At 39.8% G+C, this 22,428-nt stretch overlaps 2 protein-coding genes across 4 annotated transcripts in view; one reads left to right on the top strand and one right to left on the bottom strand.

Annotated features, from left to right (window-relative positions):
* Positions 1–22,428, top strand: part of FGF2 (fibroblast growth factor 2) — a 66,294-nt gene that overhangs the window by 20,908 nt on the left and 22,958 nt on the right. For both annotated transcript variants that reach the window (XM_056563984.1, XM_056563976.1), the window contains exon 3: positions 14,130–14,233. In XM_056563984.1, coding sequence (XP_056419959.1) covers positions 14,130–14,233 — 104 coding nt within the window. The remainder of the gene's footprint in view (positions 1–14,129; positions 14,234–22,428) is intronic.
* The window catches only part of NUDT6 (nudix hydrolase 6), a 62,427-nt gene continuing 52,766 nt past the window's right edge, over positions 12,768–22,428 (bottom strand). The window contains exons 8-9 of one of the 2 annotated variants that reach the window (XR_008890900.1): positions 14,900–14,952; positions 12,768–13,155 (exon numbers count right to left, since the gene is read on the bottom strand). The gene's annotated coding sequence lies outside the window, so the exon portion shown is untranslated. The remainder of the gene's footprint in view (positions 13,156–14,899; positions 14,953–22,428) is intronic. The other variant, XR_008890899.1, reaches the window with a different exon arrangement.

Below are 22,428 nucleotides of genomic sequence, written 5' to 3'. Positions count from 1 at the left end.
TCCCCTTAAAACTGATAAGAGACTCATCGACCAAGAGGTCCCTGAGGGGTACATAGGCCTCCAAAAATTTGGCCCCAAAGTGATCGATGACCGGCCTCACTTTGTAAAGCCGGTCATAGGTGGGATCACCTCGGGTGGACATGCCTCATTATCTGCATAATGGAGGCATTTCCGAATGGCCTCGAACCGCCTCCGTGCCATGATCCTACTGTAAAGCGGGGTCTGGTATAGGATGTCCCCGCTTCAGTACTGCCTGACACTTGTTTTTTTTGACCAGACCCATATGCAGCACGAGGCCCCAAAATGTCCTAATTTCTGCTGCATCAATGGCGTACCATTCACTGGGCCTGGCCAAAAGCGAATCAGGGTGGTGGGCGATGAACTGCCTGGCATACAAATTCTTCTGCTCCACCATGTGATTGACAAAACTGTCACTGAAAAAATAACTGAAATAGTCAATTTCAGTGAATCCAGCCGTGTCAATCCGGATTCCGGAGTCGCCAACAAACTCCAGAATCCGTGGGTGATAACCCTCTGGGGGTCTCCAGACAGATTCACCGGAAGGGGGCTCCGGTAAACTTGTCTGGGGGGTTGGACTCCTAGTACGAGCGGCATGGACACTCTTACTAGTGTCAGCCACTGGGTCACTATCATGGGGGGGTGCGTGGCCTCACCTGGTGGTGTCTCCGCCGCCATACAGGTAACTCATCATCAGTACTAGATGATGAGGAGGACGATGAAGAACACAGGAATGTAGGATCTTCATCGTCCTCACTGGCAGATTCGGAGTCGGAGGCAAGAAAAGCGTATGCCTCCGCTGCCGAAAATGCCTGGTGAGCCATCGCCTTTTTTCTACGGTGGGGGAGAGGTGGGTGTGTGGGGGGGGGGGGGGGGGCAGGGGAGTATGTAGTGTGTGTTTAGTGTGACTATTATATAACGGTGTGTGATTAAAAATCACACACTGTTATATGGGGTAAAAAAAAAAAAGAAACTGCTGTGGCCAAAAAAAAAAGAGGGGGGCAAATCGCAGCGCCCTGAATCCCTAATAGGGCCCGAGTCACACTGAAAAAACTCCAGAGGACCCTTCGGGACCTATTAGGGGGAATTCACTTGCGATTTTCTGCAATCGCCGACATGGGGAAGGGGTCTGATGACCCCCCTGGGCATTTGCACGGGTTGACTGCTGATCGATATCAGCAGTCACCCTGGTTCGGTCCCCGCCTGGCACGCGGCACGGACCGAAATTCCCACGGACGTACGCATATGTCCTTGGTCCTTAACTACAAGGGTGCTTAGACATATGCATCCTTAAGGGGTTAAAGGGGTACTCCGGTGGAAAACATTTTTTTTTTTTTAATTAACTGGTGCCAGACAGTTAAGCAGTTTTTTAAATGACCTCTATTTAAAAATCTTAATCCTTCCAATCCTTCCAGTATTTATTAGCTGCTGTATGCTCCACAGTCTGACTACAGTGCTCTCTGCTGACACCTCTGTCCATGTCACGAACTGTACAGAGCAGAAAAGGTTTGCCATGGGGATTTGCTTTTACTCTGGACAGTTCCTGACATGGACAGAGGTGTCAGAAGATTTTCAACCCCTAAACGACCAAGGATGTATATTTACATCCTTTGCCGGCTCCCACGATATAACGCAGGGTCACATGGTGACCCCGTGTCAGATCGGGTCGGTCCCGGCATGTATCTGAAGCCGGGGCTAATAGCGCACGGCTGCGATAGCTGAACGCCGCGTCTAAAACGAAAGTAAAAGCTTCCCGGCTGCTCAGTGGGGCTGATCGGGACCACTGCAGTGAAAATGCGGTGTCCCGATCAGCTAGGACGCGAGCAGAGGGTCACTCACCTTCCTCCGGCATGTCCCTTCGGCGATTGCTCCAAGCCTGAGATTAGTGTTGCTCACGAATATTCGCAATTCGAATATTATTCGCGAATATCGCATATTCGCGAATTTCGCGAATATAGCGCTATATATTCATAATTACGAATATTCTTTTTTTTTTTTTGTTTTTTTTCTCAGTACACATCACAGTGATCATCCCTCTGCTTCCAGCTTGTGTGGTGTAAAGAAGGCTGTAATACTACTGTGTGAGACTGTGCGAAGATTCGCATATACGAACATTAGCATATGCTAATTTTCGCATATGCGAATTTTCGCGTATGTTAATTTTGTATATGTTAATATTCACATATGTTAATTTTCGCATACGCGACTTTTCGCATATGCGAAAATAAAACGAGAATATAACGAATATGCGAATATTCGCGAATATATGACGAATATTCGTCCATATATTCGCGAATATTCGCGAATTCGAATATGGCCTATGCCGCTCAACACTACCTGAGATGCAGGCTTGAGCAATCAACCGCCAATAACACTGATCAATGCAAAGCTATGGCTTTGCAGTCATCAGTGTAAAAGATCAGTGTGTGCAGTGTTATAGCCCCCTATGGGAGCTATAACACTGCAAAAAAAAAGAGTGTAAAAAAAAAAAGTTAATAAATATCATTTAACCCTTTCCCTAATAAAAGTCCAAATCACCCCCCTTTTCCCATAAAAAAACAAAACATGTGAATAAAAATAAATATAAACATATGTGGTATTGCTGCGTGCGTAAATGTCCGAACTATAAAAATATATAATTAATTAAACCACACGGTCAATGGCGTAAAAAAATTCCAAAGTCCAAAATAACTTATTTTTGGTCACTTTTTGTATCATGAAAAAATGAATAAAAAGTGATCAAAAAGTCTGATCAATACAAAAATGGTACTGCTAAAAACTTCAGATCACAGCGCAAAAAATGAGCCCCATACCGCCTCATACGCGGTAAAATAAAAAAGTTATAGGGGTCAGAAGATGACAATTTTAAATTGTCCTGCATGTAGTTATGATTTTTTCCAGAAGTATGACAAAATCAAACCTATGTAAGTAGGATATCATTTTAATCATATGGACCTACAGAATAAAGATAAGGTGTCATTTTTACCGAAAAATGTACACAATAGACAGGGATCTTATAGCATGCAGCAGCCTACATACTCTATTATCTAGGTTATTTTGAGCTTCATTAATGCCCTGCATGATTTTTATCAGATTGCTTCCCCTAGGTGTTCATACCCCTTACATGTGTTTCTGTTTTTATCTAATACTAGCTGAGTACCCGGCGTTGCCCGGTTTTTCCTTCCTAATCCTTGTTGGGGAGGAAAATCAACAAAAGGAGGAAGCTTTTGACTTCATATCCCATCCCCATATATTGTTGTCATATCCCAACCCCATATCCCGTTCTCATACCACGACCTCCTATCCCATCCTGTCCTCCTATCTCGACCTCCTATCCCGACCCCCTATCCCGACCTCCTATCCCGTCGTCCTATCCCCACCTCCTATCCCGTCCTCCTATCTCGACCTCCTATCCCGACCCCCTTTCCCGACCTCCTATACCGTCCTCCTATCTCGACCTCCTATCTCGACCTCCTATCCCGTCCTCCTATCTCCACCTCCTATCCTGTCCTTATATCCCAAACTGTAAGATGTGTACCAGGTATTGAAATATCTCCAGCCGTACGGAAGTTATGTGAGAACATACATTTCCCATTGATTTGCATGGGACTTTAAACAAAAACCCCGAGCCTCACAAATGGGGGTAGTTAAGGGTTAAATTAACTATACTATATTTTAAAATGACATATAAGTAACATGTGACCAAGCATTATTGAAATATCTCCAGCCGTTTGGAAGTTATGCAGTAACATATATTTCCCATAGACTTGTATGGGACTTTAACCCCCGCCCCTGGCAAATGGGGGTGAGTAAGGGTTAAATTACCTATCCTATGTTTGTTGTTGACATAAAAGTAACATGTCCGCCAAGTTTCATGTTAATATCTTTAGCCGTTTGGACATGATGCTGGAACATACATACACACATACACACACACACACACATACATACACACACACGTTGTTTTATTTTTTAGCAAAATTACCTTTTCCAGACTCTGCTTAGACCCATTTCGATTTTTCAGCTTCTACCCCTGATTATTTAACCTCTGACTACGCCTGTTGTTGTTGTTTGCAAATGAGACGATGAGTGTGTGCATCATATCACAGAATGTATGAATAAGAAATAGACTGAGGTAACTGACTAGTCTTATGGAATAATGTGATGCAGTTTACATTATCCTACGTTTCACTGGTGGACTCCAGTGTCTGGATATTAATAATTGGAAAAAATGAATAGTTAATGGAAGTCTTCTACTAATCCTTATTATTGAGACTTCTTAGAATTCCATAAATAGATATAGCTCTGGACTAAATGTCAATTTTTATTTGGAACTGATGGCTCAAATAGATAAAAGGGGTATTCCAGGATTAAAAAATGCTCCTGAGGGACTTCTCTGACTTGTCCAGGTCGACAAGTCATAGCAGTACCTGCCAAACACTGGTCAAAGCACTGGCAACCATCTTGGCCAGAGATTGGTTGAGTGGCCAGATCCTGCTCCGATGCATTGCCTTAAAAGTAGCTGCAAGTAGGGATTGTGGGGGACTAAAATTCTCCAGATTGGGCAGTGTGGGGTATCCGGGTAAGTAAGTATTGTTTATTTTTTGCAGCCCCACTGCAAAAAAAATTTTAAACCTGGAATACTATTTTATTTTACAAGGTGTTTTTTAATAACAAAAAAAAAATAGTTGTATAGTAGGTACAAGAAGCTGTATTATATATATATATATATATATATATATATATATATATATATATATATTTTTTTTTTAAATCAAATAAAGTGTTCCATCACCTCTGTAAGAGTTATGGAGGTGCAGACAGCAATAATTAGGGCACTGGGAGAAGTAAGAGACCATTATCTTTATTTACTTTGCCCATGCTTTCTCAGTCAGAGAGGCGAGCCGAGTGGCGGTGGTCCCTGGAGATTCGGGTCTTCCTCCATCTCAGTGTGGCGCTCTCTTCTCTTCGGGAAGACCGGAAATTCCAAGGACTGCGTAGAGAACAATGCAGTGCAGAGGCAGCTAGTGGGAACAATTGCTCCCAGGATAGCATAATAAGGGAGGGTGTCATGGCTGCAACTCCTGTGTGTGTAAATTAGTACATCCTCAAGCATCCAGTGCCCCCACAATAATATATGAACACCAACCACCCCCCCCCCCCCCTTCATAGCATGCATCACAGATCCTCTTTAAGATGATGAAAGATCAACTATTTATTATTATTATTATTATTAATAATTTATTTTTTAGTGCCCTTAGGTCAAGGGCGCTGTATACATTATAAGGGGTCAAAATACATATTGGTACACAAAAGCGAGTACAATAATCGTGAAACAGTAAATGACTGACTGATCTAGATAGGGAGAGAGGGCCCTACCCACAAGGGCTTACAATCTACAAGATTCAGAGCAGCAGAGAAGGAAAAAAAACTCCTAGCATGTGATATTTATTTGACTTAACAAGTTAAAGTCACAGGCTTAGGTCTTTAGGTCTCTACCTTGATATCATACAGTTAACATATTTCTAAAGCCAGACTTCAACTTTTGACTTGTAAGAGACCTTGATGTTTTCGCACATGGGGTGGATGAATGGGTTAGTGGTTAATGTGCTGGCGTTGAATACACAACATTGTGGGTTTGTTCTCGGCCACTTAGCCTCTGTATAATGTGGGGTAAATCATCTTCCTTCTCCTTGCCTTGGTTTAGCCACCTGCACTGGAGAATTAAAAAATGTTTTCATAACACCCTCTGGGAATTTACTGTACAGAGGGAAATGTGTAGTTTGCTTCCCATCCAGTGGCTGTGGGATCCTTCATGAATTCTCTGTGGTGAACACCATCAATATATTATCAAGTAAATCTTAGTATATTTACTGTAAAATGCAAGACTGCAGTAATGAATAATTACATATTACGTCCCTTAGGATTAAAATGTTTATATACATGCTGCCTTATATCTTCACCCTTTGCCATGAAGAACATGAGGTCAAAGTCAATTTGGGAAGATCAGATGATTGTAATGTCCATTTATTTGTTTTTGTATTTTTCTGTTTAGGTGTATATTCACACACTTGTTTGTTCTGAGCAGTTTGCTATTCTCCCTGGATTGTAAATGGTTAATGCTCAGAACCAATGAGATCTCGGGTGTGTCTATTTTAACCAGAGTTCTCCTGCATTCTAGCTGCTGGTAATTTTGTGCAATAATGCTACTATGATGTCTGTTTCTGCAATACTCTGTCTGCTTGAGCATTTACCTTGTATTTATCTTGTGATTTTATCTGAGTTTTAGCCATTGTTAAATAGTCTTGTTTATTGTAGATTTTAGTCTGTGTTATTTGTCGGTTTTTAGGTTGTATGTCTGTTCTGTTTTGTCTGTGTTCACACTGTGAGAATCCTGTCCAGTTCCTCCACATAGTGGAGTTTGGTTTTGAATTTATCCTGTCTTGTATCTTGAAATGTATCCTGTTTTGAATTTTGAGAAATATCCTGTCTAGTATCCTGACCAGTGTTCCTCTATGTTGTAAAGTTTGTTTTTCTTGTATCCATTTTTATGAAGCTCATGCTTGTTATCTGTGTCCAGAGTCCTATGTTGCCTGATCAGTTTAGTGTTTTAGCTTTCAGTTCTTCCGTCCATCCCCTGCATCTCTTGGATTCTGCTGTATTCTTGTTGCATAGTCTTGTTCACTTTATCATGTCTGCCGTTGATCTGATATCTGGTTTGTTAATACACTATATTCTGCCCTGTTAGTATTTGTATCCTGTCTGGTATATCTGGTTATCTGGTAGTTTTCCGTTTCTGTTTCTGGCCTTTGACCGACTATGTATATTATTTGTTTTTACGCCACTGGAGGGACCAGCTTCAAGTTGTCGATTCACCGCTTAAGGTGTATGGGCAAGTAGGCAGGGAGAGTGTTTTTAGGGTCTATTTAGGGCTCACTCTCCCTGTCCCCCCCCCCCAGTTAGTCATGACAATGATATTTGCATTTTGCCTTCCTAACTTTATTGTTCCTGGAACACATCCCAGTCCGATAGCATTCGTGGGTCACGTTTCTTACTGGTATAAATTATTATTATTTCTTTATCTTGGTATCTTGCTCAGCTTGATACATCTTATTACACACATTTTTTATCTAGCGGTGTGTTGTGGCTGTACTGGGCCACAATTAAAAAGCTAATAGGGGCTGTGCCAACAATTCATTTGTGTAGTAAATTTAAAAACATTTTACATTGTTTTGTATAATCATACTTTCTTATGTGATGTGGAAAACTATAGAGAAGGTGTGGAGGCCCAGCTGTGATCGCGACTTCTGAAATCCCTATAGCAACATTATAGTTTGTCCAAGAAACAGTTAAATGTACTAACACATTAAATGTTTAATCCAGAAACATTCATGAAATATGTGGAGCATGGGACTCCTACTTAGCTAGAGAACTTGGGCCCATGACCCTGTAGCACTATTATACCAAGCCATGGCACCTACAAGACAGAAAAATAAGGGCATATTTGTCTCCATAACTTTCCATTATCTAGGTGACAATAGAAAAAAAATCAGTGGCTAATTGGATAGCATTAAATAAAGAAAAGGTTCTCTTTTCCTTCTTTCTGTGGCCACAGTGGCCTGGTTTACCAGTGCATGCGAGCATCAAAACTAGACCATAGAGCAATGGAAGAAGCCTTGTCTGATTAATCACATTTTCTTATAAATCATATGGATGGCTAGGTATATGTGTGCTATCTTTTCTGAGATAGAAACATTGAAATACATGAATTGAACCAACATTTAAAAGAAGAAAAATTACAACGAGGACATAGCTTTAAATTAGAGGCGGAAGGTTTATGCAGTAATATCAGGAAGTATTACTTTACTGAGAGAGTAGTGGATGCAAAGAATAAGCCTTCCTGCAGAAGTGGTAGCTGCAAATACAGTGAAGGAGTATAAAAATGCATGGGATAGGCATAAGGCTATCCTTCATATAAGATAGGGATAAGTGTAAGACTATCCTTCATATAAGATAGGGATAGGTATAAGGCTATCCTTCATATAAGATAGGGATATGTATAAGGCTATCCTTCATATAAGATAGGGATAGGTATTCATATAGGATAGGACCTGGTACTTGTCATAGTATTTAGAATATTGGGCAGACTAGATGGGCCAAATGGTTCTTATCTGCCAACACATTCAATTTTTTTATGTTTGTAGACAGGCAAAAAGATATGTTTACGTATACTGCGGTGTTCTTGTAGCAGGCCAACTGGATTTAATTGATTGGGAGTAGTTCACTAATGATTATGTCCAGTCCATTTTCCAGAACCCATATAGGGAATTTATCAAGGCTGGTGTAGGTGAAGACCTCTAATTTGTATGGTCATGTGTACACCACTTTGTATGGTCCCCCTGCTTCAAAAAATCCTGCCCACAGCCAGTTTTGTAAGCCAGGTCTGGGCTGGTTTAGATTTGCAACAAATTAAGAGCTCTGAAACAAATTGTGCATAGCTACACAATTTTTGAAAAAGCATGTAAAGCAAAAGTCACAATATAAAGTCTCTAAACAGCAACTATGACAAATACTGTGACAAATCAATATAAAGGTGGGTTCACACCAAGTTTTTGCAATACAGTTCCTGTATACATTTTCAATTTGAAAACCGTATGGAACCGTAATGAAAACTGAATGCATTGACTCTCTATTGAAAACTGTAGGCCAAACAATGCATCTGGTTGCATCCGTTTTGCATCTTGTACAATTTTGTCAGGTTTTTTTTTCCCATACCCAAAACCGTAGCCTACCAAGGTTTTTGGTCCGGGTGAAAAACGCTATGTGCGTACGGTTCCATCCGGTTTGCACCATACGGTTTTTGACTTTGCACATGCGCAGTGCACACCAAAGGTTTTTTTTCTTGGAATTTCAATCAAACAAACAAGTGAAACTTTATTCATAATGGAGTGAAAAGTTAAACATATACAGTTTTTTTCTTAAAAAACGGATGCAACCAGACATCATTTTTCAAACCGTATACGGTTTTCAACATTTTGATACAGTTTAGTCTGGTTTTGAGGAATCCTTTTTTCATCCAAAAACCTGATACGGGAACTGTATTGCAAAAACGTGATGTAAACCCACCCTAATACAAATAATACATTTCCGCCATAATGTGGGACACACAAACATGGTCTGCTGCACTTCTGAGTCCCACAAAGGGAAATGCACTGAACATAGTGACTTTTAGGCTGAGTTCACACACTGTACTTTGGATCAAAGCAAAAAAAAAAAAAAACTCTGAAAAAACTGTGAAAATAAGGCAATTTTTCTGACTTTTGCAGCTGAAAATACTGCATGTGAATTAAACTCTGATTCATATGAATGTATGTTTTTCTTTTTCCAGCTGGCTGAAAAGAGTCAGATAGGCTGGAAACCTGCTGGGAAGCCATATATAGTATGTATTTAAAGTTTACTTCCAATGGTCCCAGCGGCAGGATGTGTGTTTAAATTTTGTTACAGCTTCGGAGCCCAAGACTTGCCCAGAGACTACTAGACTTGCATGGGACTTCCGGCAAATACCTAAAGGGCAAGTCTGGAGCTCAGAAATGGCAGCAAAATTTAACAAATATCCTGCTGCCAGGACCATCATCAGAGGTAAGCTTTAATACATTGGGCCTCATTTACTAAGAGTTTCGGGTTTTTACTAGTGGGAAAAGTTGTTTCAGACATGCAGGATTCCTCTCTATTCACTATTGGGAAAAGTCGGGAAGATTTTCTGACCAGCTTTTCCTAGGTTGATATTTCCAGCCATTTACCCACTGGATTTTCTGTGAATTCCATAGTAAATCGGTCGGGGTTGTGAAACCACACCCCCTTCGACCGACCACGCCCCTTTTACGGCAGACCACGTCCCTTTTTCAGGTTTGTCGGATTTTTCAGGCGCACACTGTCGCACACTGGCGCAGACATGTTTCAGACAAAATAACCAGACAAAAACTGGTCGGTTTCAGCTTAGTAAATGAGGCCCATTGTCTTTGATACCGCTGTATCCTTATCTAACTTGGACATTTATTTTATGCTGCTTTCTCTATACTTTATGTAGTGTTTGCTACCACTTTGTTTCATGCGATTATTTTTTTATAAGGGTAAATTCTGAACATAACAGTATTATTATGCCCTAACAGGTGCCTATTCATATTTTTATTTCAGCATGCAAAGTATATTGTAATGACAAAATTGAGCGTAGAATTCAAATTATTTTATAAAATACATACTATATAACTTAGACATTCATGATGCTTCTGTTTGGTCTAGGGGGCTTAGACATAGTAAAGCATGCACACATTCTATCCCCTTCCCTGTGGATAGAGTGGATGTGATTGATTCCAATAGCTTCTCTATACTAGGGTATCAATTTATACATGTAAAAGTTAATTACATTTGTATCTATGTGTAAATCGATGTAAACAACCTTTTTGCCCAATACATCCACATCACAGGTCCTTGAACCACAATCTCTTCATCACAGCTCTGCCCACTTTACTCCACAAGCTCTGCATCTCTGGGTGAATGTGATGGTCCTATTTGCAAACTATGTCCTCCACAAGCTACTCCCCTAAGCAAGCCACTCCCTTTCTATTTTCAGCCCTTTATTGTGCAATAGTCTGGCTTGCAAGCCACATCCCCTACTGCAATGCCATGCCCCTTCCTTTTTGTGTGCATCGGTCTGACTTGCAAGCCACACCCCCTCATAAAGTCAGCCCCACCACCACCAAGCCATGCTCCCTTCTATTTTCAGCATACATCTTCAGCATACATCTTCGTAACAGTTCACCCCCACCTAAGGATGAGATATAAGGATGGGATTTGAGGTCAGGCTATGAGAACAGGATATAAGGTCGGGATAGGAGGACGGAATATGAAGTCGGGATATATGGGGGGGATATGAAAATGGGATATGAGAAAAGGATTTAAAGTCATGATATGAGGAGGGATATGAGATCAGGATATGAGGTCGGCATATAAGGACGGGATTTGATGTCGGGATATGAGGATGGGATAAGAGGTCAGGATATTAGGATAAGTTATGAGGACAGAATACAGTGGCGCAAAAAAGTATTTAGAAAATCCATAAAATCACATTGTATGATTTTTAAAGGATTTATTTGCAAATTATGGTGGAAAATAAGTATATGGTCAACTACAAACAAGCAAGATTTTTTGCTCTCGCAGACCTGTAACTTCTTCTTTAAGAGTCCCCTCTGTCCTCCACTCGTTACCTGTATTAATGGCACCTGTTTGAACTTGTTATCAGTACAAAAGACCCCTGTCCACAACCTCAAACCGTCACACTCCAAACTCCACTATGGCCAAGACCAAAGTGTTGTCAAAGGACACCAGAAACAAAATTGTAGACCTGCACCAGGCTGGGAAGACTGAATCTGCAATAGGCCAGCAGTTTAGTGTGAAGAAATCAACTGAGGGAGCAATTATTAGAAAATGGAAGACATACAAGACCACTGATGATCTCCCTCGATCTGGGGCTCCACGCATGAGCTCACCCCGTGATGTCAAAATGATCACAAGAACAGTGAGCAAAAATCCCAGAACCACATGGGGGGGACCTAGTGAATGACCTGCAGAGAGCTGGGACTAAAGTAACAAAGGCTACCATCAGTAACACACTACGTCGCCAGTGACTCAAATTATGCAGTACCAGACATGTCCCCCTGCTTAAGCCAGTACATTTCCGGGCCCGCCTGACATTTGCTAGAGAGAATTTGGATGATCCAGAAGAGGATTGGGAGAATGTCATATGCTCAGATGAAACCAAAGTAGAACTTTTTGGTAAAAATTCAATTCATCGTGTTTGGAGGAGAAAGAATGCTGAGTTGCATCCAAAGAACACCATACCTACTGTGAAGCATGGGGGTGGAAACATCATGCTTTGGGACTGTTTTTCTGCCAAGGGACCAGGACAACTGATGCCTGTAAAGGAAAGAATAAATGGGGCCATGTATCGTGAGATTTTGAGTGAAAACCTTCTTCCATCAGCAAGGGCATTGAAGATGAAACGTAGCTGGGTCTTTCAGCATGACAATGATCCCAAACACACCACCCGGGCAACGAAGGAGTGGCTTCGTAAGAAGCATTTCAAGGCCTGAAGTGGCCTAGCCAGTCTCCAGATCTCAACCCCATAGAAAACCTTTGGAGGGAGTTGAAAGTCCATGTTGCCCAGCGACAGCCCAAAAACATCACTGCTCCAGAGGAGATCTGCATGGAGGAATGGGCCAAAATACCAGCAACAGTGTGTGAAAATCTTATGAAGACTTACAGAAAATGTTTGACATCTTTCACAAAGGGTATATAACAAAGTATTGAGATGCACTTTTGTTATTGACTAAATAGTTATTTTCCACCATAATTTGCAAATAAATTCTTTAAAAATGAGACAATGGGATTTTATGGATTATTTTTCTCATTATGTCTCTCATAGTTGAGGTATATCTATGGTGAAAATTACAGGCCTCTCATCTTTTTAAGTGGGAGAACTTGCACAATTGGTGGCTGACTTTGCCCCACTGTATGAGGCCGAGAACATCACTGTTGCTTTTCCTCTCCCACAAAGTTTAGATAGGAAGATCAAGCAACACCGGGTACTCTGCAAGTGTAACAATAAATCAAGTATAAAGGTCAAATAAATTATATGAAAATTGTTTATAGTTTTAAGAAAACCTTCTGAAAACTTGCTACTGAAATAAATAATGTCGCTGATTTAATTGTGGGTTCAGGTAATAACTTCTGAGGTCAGATGATTCAATGCATTTTTGTAAAGTTTTCTATAGTTCACTTTTTCCATCGTGCTCTGGTGACTGTCTTTAACTTTCATGACCGGAACAACACTTTATAAGGCTCTTCACTGTAATGCTGAACACACAGACTATTAGTGGTTTCCTTTGGCTGCTGGCTGGAGGTGTGGGGGCAGGATCTGCCTCACGCAATTACAAGTTTTGGAACCAAATGAATAACAATACTACCGCAGCATGCTGTAGCTGGGGGACTTACTCATCTGGGCCTCTTTAACTCCTGGAAAGCTGGTGTAACCAGTCTCAAACTAATGAAATTCACTTGTGCAGTCCATCCTTTGCCAGTCTGAGAAGAGATGAAGAAGCATGGCTGTATTAAAATGAACTACAACCATACCTAAGTAAAGCAGTAACATAGAACACAGCATAGTAATGTCATATTTATGAATTATTCTATTACCTGAAATAGCAATATGGTGCAGAAATATTAACCATGAAAATATTTTTATAAAGAAGATTGGGTCTTGGCCACAATAAAAACTAGGTAATAATTATTCTAGAATTTATCTACTTACTATCAGAATCCTTTTAGACCAGGCTGCCTGCATTCTAATGTAACGTCACAGGCCACAGTAAAGCTGTGTGCATTATTTAATTCATGTTGCTTATATTCTGCAGTGTCACGCAGAGACTGTCATCACTAACACCAGTCCCTGTCCCAATATAAAAATCAAGTGACCACAGTCAATTCTTGTCTATAATGACATAACATGCATTATATTGGGCATCACTGTAAACAAAACATCACTTTCACCTAGAGGAGGCAGAAGAAGAATGTGTTCCTGGTTAACAATGCTTTTCAATTGTTGGTAAGACTCCAACACGATCTGACATTTATCCTCTATCCTGTGGATAAGGAATGTGTTTTAAGCTGGAATACCCTCTTAACAGAGTATTCCCATCTAAGACAACCATGGCAGATAAGTGGTCTTTTGCTACACTGTTTCTGAAATTCCTATAGAAATGAATAGGAGTTATGGCAACGACATAGAACCCCAATCTGTTTTGTTTCCATAACTCTTGATTTACTCAAACATTATAGCTTACTGTGTGTTTTCGTAATTCTTATTTACTTCTATGGGAGTTATGGAAACAACATAGTATAGTACTCTTAACTGTGTCCAAAATCATAGCTACCCGTAGCTGTCCCATTTTGCTTTCTAAAGCAACATGCCAATATATTTAAACAGTATACAAAATAAATTACAAATATTGAAAAAACATTGTTGGTTCACAGACACAATTTTATTTTATTTGCAGTAAAATTACAGCTTCAAGCCGAAGAACGAGGTGTTGTATCCATCAAGGGAATCAGTGCAAACAGATACCTTGCAATGAAAGATGACGGCCGACTTATAGCACTGGTAAGTTCTTCAATCAGGGCTGCTTAATTTATGCACAGAAAAAATATCACGACATGTGACTGGGTAAGAACCAGCTTCTGGCATGGTTAGCAAATTGTAAAATTGGCTTCTTGTAAAGACCTTTTCAGTTGATACAATGAAATGTTACATTATGTATGGGATAGCCCATTCTCTTATGTACTATAAATTTTATTGGATGTTAGTTTACTGGTTATCTAGCGATACAGGTTTCATTTATGGCAAGTAGTTGACTTCCAAATTGGGAAAATATTTTTTAGGGCCCTCCCTGAAGTATACGCACCTTTCCCTTCCCTACCCTATTCCACTATACCCAACTGTTGATTGGCATGAACATTTTTATAACCAATTATGACCATATTACAATGTGCATTGTAGTGTATGGTTGTGTTTAATCGGAATACAGTAGTATAGTAAGTCTTGTTCACATTATGCTACTATAGATGTTTTTAATTCCAAGGTCTCTACAGTGGGGACATGGAGTAGATGAGGGAGTTTTGAATATAGAGCAGTAGTGGTCATACAGGCCTTGATTCAATGATGCCAGCATAGCAAATAAAGTGATCAAATACAAGACATGGCAAATTTTCCCACAGCTAAATTGAGAGACTGATGTTTCCATTTCAGTACCAGCTGCACAATAGTCACCTTGTTTCATGATGAAAAAAGTTTGCAGGTTTACAGCATTCAGGACTCTGCAACTGTAAATGTTTATAATGTTAATGAAAAGCAGTTCTGCAAGCTTTTCTATACATTTAATACTAAACTTTTCTGAAGATTGTCAAGATTTTTTTTACTTTCTAAAAGGAATACAAATATATATTTTATATACATAATGCAGTAAAAACCGTATCTGGTTTTGTGACCGGACTTAAAACCGTGGTATACTAAACCGTATACAGGGCAAAAATGAGCTGACCGGAGTCACTATCTGACTCCGGTTGGCTCCTTCAAATGAATGAGATGGGGGCCGGGGCCTGCTGGGGTATGGGAGCGCCCAGTTTTCCCATCTCCCAGCCGGATCCGGTCCCCGTATGTAAGAAACGTTATGTGAAAGCAGCCTAATACTAAAAACATCTGCCTATTCCTGACCTAGAGTTATACATTTAGCAAACAGCTGTATGCACAGGCTTAGGTCTGGATGGGTTTTCAATGACAAGTGGCAAATGCTGAGGCATACAAAAGTGATAAAAAGATCAAACTGTTTGAAAACCTGTGAAAAATAGCTATGACTACTGAGACAACCATATAGTATTGTACCGACACCTGAAATACCTTTGTAAGCAGTTTCAAATTACTGGCTACGACAATTCAAACAACTAAATGAACTAAAACCTTGTGTAAATCAAGAATCCAGTAGAAAAGATAAATTATATATTGGGGCTGTGGCATTGTAGTATTTGACTTAAGGTAAGGAATATAAGGTAGAAGGCTAAAAAAGTTGTGGATTTTGAGATCGATTATATATAACACCAGGGACATGAAGTGGGGCCATATTAATAAACTTAAAAAACATATGGACAGTCATGTTTTTCTTCACCTTAATATCATCCTGGTGATGGTAATGGATAAACAAGTGATGGGTGAACAAGTTAGAAAGGCGATTGTCTGTAATTATGTACAGGACAGACACCAGTCGCAATGAGACCCCAATTAGATTCTAAAAGTAAGAATATATTAAAAGGCAAACACAAATGAAAATAACAATTCTAGTTAAGGTAGATGTAGTAACCATTGGTGCCAAAGTGTAGTGTCAGTTTATTACTTGCATGTTTCTCCACTTTAATGGTATGGAGTTATGGCATGAGATCAGCAGCACCATGTAACATGTAGGACAGTAATATGTACACCAGTTGGAATAGAGGTAAGCCTTAAAAAAAGAAAAAAAAACTCTACAATTCAATGCCTGACTGTTCATTTTTGTATGTGGATTATCTACTTTCTTGTTTTTAGGATGTCATTTTACCCGAATTGATGTTTTAGATCTTTTTTTTTACAGTTTTTTTTTATCCAATAATGTGTTCTACTAAAGTCTGTGGAAAGGCAGCTTTCAGTGCACACATTGTGTAAATAATCTTTTTAAACCTATTTTACTATTTTTTTTTCTTTTACACTGTGGGAACCCAGCCTAATAGTGAAAACCATGGACATAAAAAAAAGGAATTCGGTTTTATACACAAGACACAAGGTGGTGGTTAAATGCCAAGCAGTTCTTGGCTTTCTACTGTTGGCTGGTTTACGGATTCGTTTTTTTTTGTTTGTTTTTTTCACACATATAAAAAACTTTTATTAACAAAAATTTAATTTAGGTAGAACAAACAGTTTATCGTGATGGTAAAAATAAGGTTGTGTCATGGAAATACTTCAGAATTCTGGCCTTGCACAGGCAGAGATGGATCAACCTCATTAATTGGCTGCTAGACTAATGTGAGCTTACTTGAAGGCTTTCCCAGCATTTCTTGTAACTGCTAATACATTGGTACTTTGACCTGCTTTGTGTACGATTGTCTTCCATTAAAAAACAACCAAAAAAAAAACAGTTACCGTTAAATAGTCATAATTATTCCTTTAATGACAGGTAAGTTTCATATATGTCACTTAAAGGGTACCTCTCATCAAAAAAAAACTTTTGATATATTATAGATTAATGTATGCAGAATAACTTTACAATTGCATGTTATTAAAAAATATGCTTCTTTCTATTTAATTTTCCACTTTGAACAAATGACCACTAGGGGTCTCCCTACCAGTCCTGGCAGCAAGCATTTCAGACTCATGCTGGAGTCCTAAACACTATGAGCTGCCAGTCTGCTTTGTTCACAAAGGAGAACACTCAGAGCTACCAGCCTGCTTTGTTCACAGCCTGTTTGGCTGTGAACAAAGCAGGCTGGCAGCTCTGAGTGTTTAGGACTCCAGCATGAGTCAGAAATGCTTGCTGACAGGACTGATCGGGAAAAATACAATAGAAAGAAGCATATTTTTCATTAACATGCTATTGGAAAGATATTTAACATTCATTAATCTAAAATATATCAAAAGTTTATTTGATAAGAGGTACCCTTTAACATGGTTATTCGGGACTGCAAAATTCATGGCCTCTTCTTGATACAGACCATAAGTATCACTTCAGTCTGGGTCTGACTCTAAGCACCCGACCCTTTTGATCAGCTAATAAATTTGGTTGCACTGCTGCTTCCTATGATTGTTTACCAGGCATAGCTTCATAGTTTTGCTAGTGACTGTTCTTAGAGTAACAGCTCAGACCTATCCACTTAAATGGGACAAACCTATTTAGGTGCAGGAACTGCATCATATAAAGGAACATGTCACAAACAGCACAAATTGTGTTATTACTCACCATTCTACACTATAGTATCATACTCTGCATCTTGTGATGGTCTTGCTGCCACAAGATGTCACTGTAAGAAAATCATTTGATCCTGCTGGCATACTATGTAGGTGTTAAGCTACCGGTATGTTCACACGGGGGAATGTCCGCATGGAAAATCTCCATGCAACATTCTCCTGACAGCAGAGTGCCGGCAGAAAATGCTGGTGCTAGAACCACACGGAAATGTGACGTCTCATAGAAGGCAATGAATTTCAGTGCAGACTCTGCAGAAAGAATAGACATGGCTATTCTTTCATGGCTATTCCTTAAGGGGTTAATGGCATAATAAGAAAAAGAAAAAAAATAATATATATATATATATATATATATATATATATATATATATATATATTCTAAATAAATTTTATATACAACATTATCCTAGTGTAGAGGGAGGTGCATGACACAGAGATACAAAGGCACCAAAGACATTCTTAGTTTTGTTAGGCAAAGTTTCCACTTGGTTTTCCTTTGTGAAAAAATAATAAAAAAATTTATAAAATATTTTTTCTTTTGTCTCTGGCAGTTTCCCTGCGGGCGTTTTTAAAGAATTTTGTTGGGTACCAAAAAAAAGAAATAAAAAGGATGCAGTGGGGATGGAAAAATTTGTAGTTAACGAAATTTATATTTTTTTTATTAATTTTCAAACAGGGACCAATTTATGGGAGCAGGCAGGGAAATAAAAATATAGCCGACAATATTAAAAATGTAGGGGCCATTTAATTGTAAAAATAATATATATTTTGTTTAATTTTGTGAAACCTTTTATTAAATTTATTTTAATTATATGTTTTATAAAGTGTGTGTTTTACTTTTTTTTTACTTTATTCTCTGATTTTATTCATTTAGGTACTACTACTCCCAGCATGGAACAGACTGTTCCATGCTGGGAGCTGTAGTACCTGTACTAATAGACAGATCGCCCCGGGTGTCACTGCTGACACCCGATGCGATAGTCCTTTATATTGCTGAGATGCGGAGCGGCTCTCTACATCCCTCACATCTCTGCTTTGAACTCTGGGCCGTCCAGTGATGTGAATAAAAATTCACATTACTGATTTGTATTTGCCGCTCAGAGCTGTGATTGGCCGGATGGTGCCAGCCAATCACTGCTCTGAGCGGCATATATGGATCAGTGATGTGAATGTCTATTCACATCACTGGCTCGCCGTATACAGCAGAAAGATGCGAAGTGCAGAAGAGAGCCGCTCTGCATCTCAGGAATCTAAAGGGCAGTATCACCCGCTGCAAACTGTCCCTTACTGCAGGTACTACTGCTCCACACATGGAGCCCACTCTGCTCCATGGTGGGAGTTGTAGTACCTTCATTATTAGACAGATCGCAGTGGGTGTCACTCCTGTATAATGTATAGAAGCCGGACGCATGGCCACACTTCTCTGCTCCCCTGCCCGACACTGTACTCTGAGATGTAAAGTTTCTTTACATCACAGATTCATATATGCCCTGAGAGTTGTGTTTGGCCGGAACCATCCGGCCAATCACCGCTCTGAGTGGCAAATATGAATCTGTGATGTGAAGAGAACTTCATATCACAGAGCACAGTACAGGGGAGTGGAGAAGTGCGCCCATGCCATCGGCTTTTGTAGATTATACAAGAGGATCGCAACTGGTGTCAGGAGTGATACCCGCTGCGATCTGTCGATTAGTACAGGTACTACAGCTCCCAGCATGGAACAGTCTGTTAGAAAAAAGTAAAAACCACACACTTTATAAAATACACAATTAAAATACATTGCTAATAAAAAGTTTCACAAAATTAATTTAAAAAGTATATTTTTACAATTACATGGCCCCTTTATCTATTGTTAATATTGCCAGCTACATTTTTATGTCCCTGCCAGCTTACAGTAATTGGTCCCTGATTAGAAATTAAAAAATAATTTTGTTCTAAAAAATATAAAATTTCTTTCTATACATTTTTTTCCATCCCTACAGTATCTTATTTTTTAATATGGTAACCTACGAAATTTAATAAGAACAGTTAATTCCATCACTTTTTTTAGACCGCAAAAACGCCAAAGTTAAAACCCACATGGAGTTTTCACTCCCATAGACTTTTATAGGAGAACAACGCCACAATTTGTGTGAAAAAAGCCATAGTATCAACATGCTGCGATTTTGAAAAACTGCCAAGGAGCAGGAAAAGGCCAAATGGATAAAAAAAAAAAAAAAAGACAAACTGAAAAACGCCAAGTGGATATGGCATTTTGCAGTTTCCTATTGACTTGCAGCTAACATCTGGCAGCAGCATTTTTTCACAAAAAAAAAAAAAAACACCATGCAGCAGAATGAACGTTTTATTGTTTTTTTTTTTTTTTTTTTTAAGTGGAAACTTAGCCTAAGGCATGCTCTTTTAACAGATAACTGGGTCCTAAAACTTTCCACCTCTGTTGTGTGCTGGACCAACCCACCTCTTGCACCTCTGTATGCCAAACACGCCTTACCTGTTCTTTACAATTGAGGTGGATAGGCAAATTAAAATATGAAAGGTCACAAATAATGCCTAAATTAATTTTGTTAAAAGTAGTTTATACACTTAGAAGTTTCCAAAAAACAAGGGCTGAGCTTAGGGAAACAAATCTTTGTCATGGCTCATACTTGCATATAGCACCAGTTGTGACATCTTCCGACTATGACACTGGTTTAGAGTCACCACCGTGTAAGTGAAAGGAGGGTGAGAAAAGTGGGCATATTTGGACTGGTTGTAGAGTCATGGGTTGGATGGAGTGGTCTTTCTAAAGGGGTATTCCAAGAATTTTTTTTATTTGTAAAGTTAGTGTAGTTCAAAATATAGTGTCTGTACCTGTGTGAGACGGTTTTCTCACAATTCTTCTGTGATTATTGCCCCAATATTTATTGTTAACAGCATACAAAATGACTGTTGTCTCAGATGATTTTTCCCAGGTTGCAATGCGGCCGAGACCTGACTCAGCTGATGACAGGGAGCCTGTCTGCTTCAATGGGTGGAGGGATCGCTTGGTGGGAGAGAGCTCAATCTGCAACTAATGCAACAGGTGTAGACACCCTGATCGAAAACCACAGGTCTTTTGAATGGATGCAGCTCATTTAGGTTTCAATGGGTGGGGTGGCTGATGTGTGGGAGGGAGGAAGATGGAATTATGGGATTTGTAGGTAAAAAAGAAAACTCAAATCGGAAATACCAGTTCACAAAAAGCTAGCGTAAGTGTTACAGTAATCTCACAACATAGCCATTTAGCCCCAAAACAAGATCCTTCCTAATCATGTTCATTACTGTCTTGCAGGTACAAACTAAAATCACCTTATGGTGGATAACCCCTTTAAGTTAAGGCTAAATAAAGTTGTTCTTATTTACTAAACAGTTTACAAACATTCCAGTGCATTAAGTTATAAAAACATGATACAGTGACATGTTACAGTCACCCAGACATGTCAAAAGTTTAGATTGTTCGATTGTTCAGGGTCTCAGTGCTGAGACCCCCACCAATCTCTAGATAGAACCAGGAGAAGCATGCAGCTGTGCGCATCACTCCCTGGCACGCCAGCTGATCCGACTCATTTCAGGAGACAGTAAAATTATGCTTTATTATTCATTTTTCAGTTTCATGTAGTTGGCATTAAAATGGAGCCCAGAAGCCCAAGAATTTTTAAGGTTGCTTGACTGTCAGAGTATTATATTGTCAACGATTTTCCTGGCCCTGACTGCGCAAGGATACATTTAGTCCACAGAAAAAATGTTTTCCATGTACTAAAATTTGGTTTGCCAAAGAAATCCCAGGCCCATAATAACTGTGCATTTGAGACACAGAACTTCGTGGATGTACAGAAACTGCTTTTACGGATACTTAAATCAAATGTATTTTAATGGGCACCATATTGTTTTTATGCCAGTACTTTTTTCATTAAACATTAAATATGGAAAAATGTTTTACCTATGAGTTACTGCCCATTAAGTGCACATTTATTTCCAATCCTCTTGGCATGTAAGGCATTACCAGAGACAGCTGCCCTGGAGCAAGTCATTTTACTTATTAAGTTGCACCTAACCTAAATGCATGTTCCTATCATAAGAATACAAAACCACCTTAACCCCTTTTCACTATAGGACTTATGCATAGGTCCTATCTTCCGACAGGTATGCACAATAGGATATATGCATACATCCTACTGATCTCCTGCACTCCAGGACACAGCACACAAAATCAGCAGCGGGACCTGGCTGTCAATCACAGTCAGGATCCCGTCACAGCTGCCAAAACCAAGATTACCCTGGTCTCGGTAGCATTAACCCCATTGATGCCATGGTCAGTACTGGGATTGACAGGGTGAGGGGGCTCTTCTGTCCCCCATCGGTAACCCCACAATGCGATTGTGGGGTCCCAATGGTTTCCATGTTAGCAGAAGGCTAGTTGGTGACCTCCTATCTGCCAAGCACAGATTACAGATTTAAATATTCATAAACGCCAGTCACGTAAGAGCTCAGTAGGCACGAGCGCTCACGTGACCAGCGCTTATGAATATTTTAATCCAGCCAGCGGGCTCGCCTCAAAGAGCAAGTCAGCACTGGAAGAGGGGGACCTTCGGGGGATTGGGGCTCCGGACGGGAGGCAGGTATAGCAGTCAGAGACCCTGCATCGGTCTCCTGTTCACCCGTACTAGAACCCGGTGTATCAGGTTATAGTGTGGATGAACGGGTGACCGTTTTCCTTTATACATATAACATGCTAATTGCGGTCTGTAAGGCTAGGTTTACAGGATTTAATTTCTGAAGAATTCTGCACGGAC

This window comes from Hyla sarda, chromosome 1, assembly GCF_029499605.1.
Source record: "Hyla sarda isolate aHylSar1 chromosome 1, aHylSar1.hap1, whole genome shotgun sequence".
NCBI classification, from domain to species: Eukaryota; Metazoa; Chordata; class Amphibia; order Anura; family Hylidae; genus Hyla; species Hyla sarda.
Note: the sequence above shows the minus strand (reverse complement) of the source record. Positions and strands in the feature narration are given on the sequence as shown.